The sequence below is a fragment of the Andrographis paniculata genome, unplaced genomic scaffold (genome assembly GCF_009805555.1).
Source record: "Andrographis paniculata isolate CXL003 unplaced genomic scaffold, ASM980555v1 Contig86END, whole genome shotgun sequence".
NCBI classification, from domain to species: domain Eukaryota; kingdom Viridiplantae; phylum Streptophyta; class Magnoliopsida; order Lamiales; family Acanthaceae; genus Andrographis; species Andrographis paniculata.
This window is the reverse complement of record NW_026137624.1, coordinates 2,012,701-2,019,395: the sequence shown is the minus strand read 5'-3', so window position 1 is coordinate 2,019,395 and position 6,695 is coordinate 2,012,701. Positions and strand designations below refer to the sequence as shown.

The window sequence follows — 6,695 nt, the reverse complement described above, 5'->3', positions numbered from 1 at the left end:
ATGATTATATATATCATTTTATCAATATTAGTTTACTTACTCTTTTAATTCTACCTATAAAATGAAAAAATTTGATGTTAATAATTTATATTATTTTTGTACAAAATTCATAATTATATTTAATATAATACTCCCTCTGTCCCAAAAGAGATGTCTTATTGGCCGTTGACACGGGAATTAAGAAATAATAGTATTTAATTAAAAGTAGGGTATAAAATAGAATATAAAAGACTAAAAATTCCTTACTTTTTGAACGATTTTAAAAGTATGGTAGAGTAATAACTATGGATAGTTTTGAAAAATAGAAATAATTTTGTTATAAAGTGGGGACCACGGTTACTAAATAAAGGAAATAAGACAATTGTTTTGAGATGGACGAAAATGGAAAAACAAGACAACTCTTTTTGGATGGAGGAAGTATAAAATATTATGTAAATATTATAAAAATATTATATATAATATAAACTTTATCATATGATTCAATATAATATTAGCACAATAAATATCTACCTATCTATATATATATAATTATTCTATCAAATATTTAAAATCCTATATATAAGATACAATTTTTTTTAAATATTAATACTAGTAATAAAATTTATTTATCGTATTTTATATATTTTAAATACTTACTATGTATAAAGGTTATGGTTCGTTTGTTTTGTGTTTTGATTTGAAAGAATTTTTTTTTTTATGTGAAATATAAAAAAATATATAGATAATATAAATATCATGAGTGTGCGTAAATATATTAATTTTTGTAGAAAAATATGTTGAAATTTTTTCAAAAAACAAACAAATTCTTATTCTATAGAAAATATATATTTTTTTAATCTTTACTAATATTTTTATTTTTTTTATTCTAAAACGTGAAAATAAAATAAATATAAATATAATTTTATTAAAAAAAGTAAATTAATTTTTTAAAAGAATTAATAAAAACAGATAGAGTCAATTTTTTTTTTCTTATTCAACAATTCTAATTATAATAATACACCTAAAAAGTAAATATATAAAAAAATAAATTATTTAAATACACATTCTAAATATTTATGCATATACCATTTTAACATTTATGAATATATCAGTTTAACATTCATGCATATACCCTACTGATAGAGGTAGTGGTATCACAGAGTGCTTTAATTGTCTTCTTCGTTGGGAAATTGATTGATATCAACTACATTTTAAAATACCTACAGCTATATATATATAATATTTAATTAACCACCAATTATACATTGACTACCGGTGTTTGTACCTCGAGGATATTGTTGCATATGTGCACTAAAGATATACCCTAGTGTAAGCGTTATGTACTTGCAATATAAAGTCATATGCTCCGCTAACGCGTATATATGCTCTGGTTATATATGGTAGGAAAAATGAATCGTGTTCGGTTCAACATATTCAATTGCTCTTAGTAACCAGAGATAAATTCATCATTATTGTGTTCTCACGACTCCCTGACATGTAAGTAAAGAAAAGAACACATGTTTACTATAGATGGCCAAACAAGTAAGAAATGACGTTGTTAAGTTTGTTGGTTGTTACTCATGCATCACTACTCTCACAAATTGGTTATTTTTTAGACATATTGCGTAGTAATCCACACCGTAGCACACACAACAACATTTAGTTCACCAAGGCTGAGAGAGGAAGTGTTCTCACCAAGTATGCGAATTGGTCCTCTCCATAAAAATAACTGAAATTAACTACACTTGAAGATACCTGATAATACACAAATAATACCTAAGAAACCATTATTTATACCTCGCATGTAGGTGTTTGTACCCAGATCACATTCTTATGTACCTACATAAAATATCGACATACTCTAGCGCGGATCTTAACTACTTATAATAATAGTCTCATATGCTTCAGTAAAGAGTATATATGCTCCAATAACATGTGGTTGGAGAACAATAATTTATTGTTCAAAATATTCATTTGTTGACGGTAACTAAGGATGCGATCATTATCATAATCTTCCTGTATCACCTCAAATTGTCAGAAAAGGTAAACAACACATATTTGTTATGAATGGTTAACCAAGTAAAAATGACTTGGATAGGTTGTATAATATATGTACTATTATAGTCCAACCTCAACTAGTAGATGTCTAATAAAGTCATAAGTGACTAAATTGAATTATATTGGTCGTTAAAGTACATGATTGCTATCACAAATTGAAAATATTTAGATCTATTACATATTAATTCACACCGTAGCGCACACAACAATTTTTGGTCAAGGGCATCTAAGCATAGGGTATGACTTGGCTAAGCAGGTGAGTATTCTAGAGCAGCTATGTTGTACCTCCAACCTGGTTATATCAGGTACACCAAAACAGTTCAAACCGTTGGTTACGGTTTATCAAAATGTCAAACCGAAACCGAACCTTCTGAATGACGGTTTCGATTGTGGTTTAAAAAACTGACGGTTACGATTTGAATCGCCGATTTATGTACATTCATTTTTAATATTTTTTTTTCCTTTTTAAGTTTTTCTAAATTTAAAAATTTATTCAAAAATATTATTTTCGATTTTAATTTCATTCAGATATATTTATTATTTATTTATTATGTAAAATCATATAAATAATAATTGCTAAGATTGTTACAATATAAAAGTAATTAAAATAATAAATTTACTAAGTAATTAAATCAAATTAAATTTTAAATTAAAATAAACAAAATTAAATTTTAAATTAAAATAAACAAAATTAAATTTTAAGAAATTGATGTGTATTAGATAATAAGATAGTTTCAATTAAATATAATTGTATGATAAGAAATACAAAATCTAAAATATAATAACCAAAATAATGTATATTATTATTATATAATTAATAATTATTTATTTTTATTAATATTAATATTATCTTTATTTTTATAACATTTTAATGATATATAGTAATTTCAATTACAAGTATATAATATACAATTTTAGCTTAGAACATCCACTCTCCACATTCCACCGCAGCTACAGTTGCAAGGGTTCGTTTTTCGTTTTTTTTTTTTTGTATTTTCTTCTTTTTCATTTTTTTTTCTTCTTTCCTCCTGCTTCTTCTTCACTGTCGCCGCCCGTCCATAACATTCTATAATCCACAATCGCAGCCGGCGTGCAGGTTTAAAATTAAAAAGAAAAAAATAATGGCCGAACCGTCGGTTGAAACCGTAAACCGGCGGTTTGAACCAGCAGTTTGCACTTTGACAAATATATAAACCGTAACAAGAGGTTCGAAAACTGATAAACCGAAGATTCGGAGCTACGTGGACAAATTTAAACAGAATGTGTTGTAAGTATATAAAATAAATTTGGAAGCATTTAAAGATATTCTAGAGGTACATTCAATTTTTATTTGAGAAAATCTAAAACAGGGACTAATATTAAACTAAATATGTAAAGTAGGGAGTGCAGACCAATTGTTTTAAAATAGGAACTGAATTATAATTGAACATTACCTGTAGGGAGGGCACACCAATTGTCCGTATCATATTTTCTTTGTCCCACTTTATCATGCCAAAAACTTTTTGGCACGGTAATTAAGAAAAGTGTATTAAAAAATTAATTATTTTGAATATAGTTTATATGATAATTGTAATAAGGTATATTTTTATTTATTTAATATTTTATGGATAAAATAAATATAAATTAATTTTATCGCAAATAAAATGACTAAATAGTTTAATTAAAATAAAAAAAATTATAAACTATAAATTTTAATTAATGATGATAATATATAATTTTATTTTAAAAAAGAAATGATAAATTAAATAAGAGACACCAAAATAGAAAAAATAAGAGAAAAAAAATATGGATAAATAATGTAGAAACGAGACAGAATATCACAAGAAAAAAAAATCAGCATTTTAATAATGGGAATGAGCAGAAAAAAAAAAGAATGAGAGACTAAAATGCAAAATGAAAATTTTTATTTAAAATTAAATAAAAAGACATTGACACAATGGGTTACCTTCTCATGCGATAGAGCGGGATGAGAGACAAACCCTCCACACACAGGTAATCCGATGTCGTGTATTAGATAGAGTCAATTCCATGCAGGCGTGGCAGTGGTACTCAAGGTTATGATGATGCAAGCGATTACGTCCTCCATCAACATTTTCACTCACTCCCACCCGTCCATCAATATTCAATAATCTAATCTCATTCTCTCTCCCAGATAGCCACGTGTGTATATAAATATATATATATATATATAGACTCATCAGATCAGTCTATTAGAAACTTCTATGAAAGGTTATTTAATACTACTAGGAAAGTTGAAGGTTATCAGGAAGACAAACACACGCACGCGGTCATGGCGATTAGAAAATTGAGGAAGCCAAGACACAATCAAATTCAAATTGAAATTGATTACCGACCGGCCAATGTTTGTCTGTCTCCAACAGAAATTTCATCGTAAGCAACGACGTCATTTTCTATGCATGTTCTTCTACTTATTTCTACTTTCTAGGTCACTCACTCACTCACTACAGATTGCATTACACTACTCATTCATCATCTTCTACATCTATCTATCTCTAACACTTCTTCTTCGCAGAGAGAGAGTTTGAATGAGATCCAAAATGGGGCAGCAGCTACATGTAGTTTTGTTTCCATTAATGGCTCATGGCCACACCATCCCGACACTGGAAATGGGCAGCCTGTTTCATTCCAGGGGTCTCAAAGTCACCATAATCTCAAATGATCTCTTACGCGATTCCATCACCATGGCGCAGCAATCCGGCCTCGATGTCGCCGTAAGAACCCTTAAATTCCCGCCCAAGGGATCCTCCTTGCCCGAAAACATTGCCAGCGTCGATCAAATTTCCACCCCTGATATGCTGCCAAAGTTCCTCGACGCCGTGGCCTTGCTCAAAGAACCCGTCGAGACACTCCTCCAGGAATTGAAACCTAACTTCCTCATCTCCGACGTCTTCTTCCCTTGGACGGCTGAATCTGCAGCCAAATTCGGAATTCCCAGATTGGTCTTCCATGGCACCAGCTGCTTCGCATTGTGCGTCTCCGACCAAATTCAGCTCCACAAGCCTTACTTGAATGCCGAATCCGATTCCGACACATTTGTGGTGCCTAATCTGCCTCATCACCTCACATTTACTCCGACACAGGTGTCGCCGCATGAACGAGCAGGAAAGAAGAGTCTACTCGGAGGATTGCTGGAGCAAGTCATGGAGTCAACGGAGAGAAGCTATGGAGTCATCCTCAATAGCTTCTCGGAGCTCGAATCAGATTACATTGAACATTACAAGAATGTGTTGGGGAGAAGGGCATGGCCTATAGGTCCCCTTCTGTTAACCAACGCCATTAACGGATTACCAAGAGCACATAGAGGGAAACAATCATCCATTGACGTGGACGAATGCCTGGCCTGGCTCGATTCAAAGAATCATAATTCAGTCGTGTACATGTGCTTCGGCAGCACGGCGACTTTCAGTCCAGCACAATTACGCGAAAAGGCAATTGGGCTCGAGGCCTCGGGGCAAGATTTCATTTGGGTTGTGAGGAGAGGGACAGGTCAGGGAGACGCTGAAGAATGGCTTCCGGAAGGATTCGAGGAAAGAGTGAAAGGTAAGGGGCTGATCATCAGGGGATGGGCACCCCAAGTGATGATTCTTGATCATCCTGCAGTGGGAGCTTTTGTGACCCACTGTGGATGGAATTCGACCCTGGAAGGGATCTGTGCTGGGGTTCCTATGGTGACATGGCCCGTCTTTGCCGAGCAGTTTTTCAACGAAAAATTGGTGACGGATATCTTAAAAATTGGAGTTTCAGTCGGGAATAAGAATTGGCAGAGGAGCGAAAGTGAAGGAGTGACTAGCAGTGCAGTCACAAAGGCTTTGCAGGACATCATGGTTGGAGAAGGATCTACAGAAATGAGACACAGGGCAAAGCATTACAAGGAAATGGCAAGAAAAGCTGTTGAACGAGGAGGATCATCCTACGACAATCTGGATGATTTAATACAGGAATTGAGTGTCTATCAGCCTCCCAATCCCAAGAAAGAATAGGATGACAGCCCAATCCTTGTAGCTCTACTACTTTCATGTCCTAGTTTTCCACGTCTAGTAATTCATGATAATATGATTAAGTTCCACACATGTGGCTGTAGGGCTCTGTTCAAGCTCTCCTCCTCAATAAAGGCTCTTTTGTTTCTGCGAAGAAAAGATGTAATTAAATTAATGAAGAAAGAACCCTTTGTTGTCTTGTCTCTCACTGACACAGTCATTTCATCGAACACCTTTGATGCATATGATAAGCACCGCCAAGCTTGTCTTGCTCCGCCGCCTCGATCTCCTCTTTGTATTCCTCGCTGCGCGGAAATTCGACGTTGTTGCAGCAGGGGAGAGTTCTCAGATGCCAGAAGCTGTTTTCGACGCGCTTTCTGCACTACGCTTCGCCAAGTCAATGTCTGTCTTTGGCTGTACTCAATCGCAACTTTATAGCATTTTGTCAAGAGTTTTTAAATTTTGGGTGTATTGAATTCAAATTTTTAAAATTTATAGATTTTATTGAATTTTAATGAATATTTATGAAAAATTCGTATATGACAAAATATCTAGTTATGATAAGAAGAGATTTTAATTAATTATTATTATTATTATTATTTATTTTTTTACTTTTTATAATATATAAATGATAAAGAATATAATAATATTTGTTAATAT

The 6,695-nt window shown here is 32.5% G+C and overlaps 1 protein-coding gene across 1 annotated transcript; it reads left to right on the top strand.

Annotated features, from left to right (window-relative positions):
- Nucleotides 1–4,285: 4,285 nt before the first annotated feature.
- On the top strand, nucleotides 4,286–6,243 carry LOC127242272 (scopoletin glucosyltransferase-like). The gene is made up of 2 exons (XM_051261751.1): nucleotides 4,286–4,428; nucleotides 4,571–6,243. Exon 2 carries the CDS (start codon nucleotides 4,584–4,586, stop codon nucleotides 6,036–6,038), a length of 1,455 nt encoding a protein of 484 aa, XP_051117708.1. The 5' UTR covers nucleotides 4,286–4,428; nucleotides 4,571–4,583; the 3' UTR covers nucleotides 6,039–6,243.
- Nucleotides 6,244–6,695: the final 452 nt, after the last annotated feature.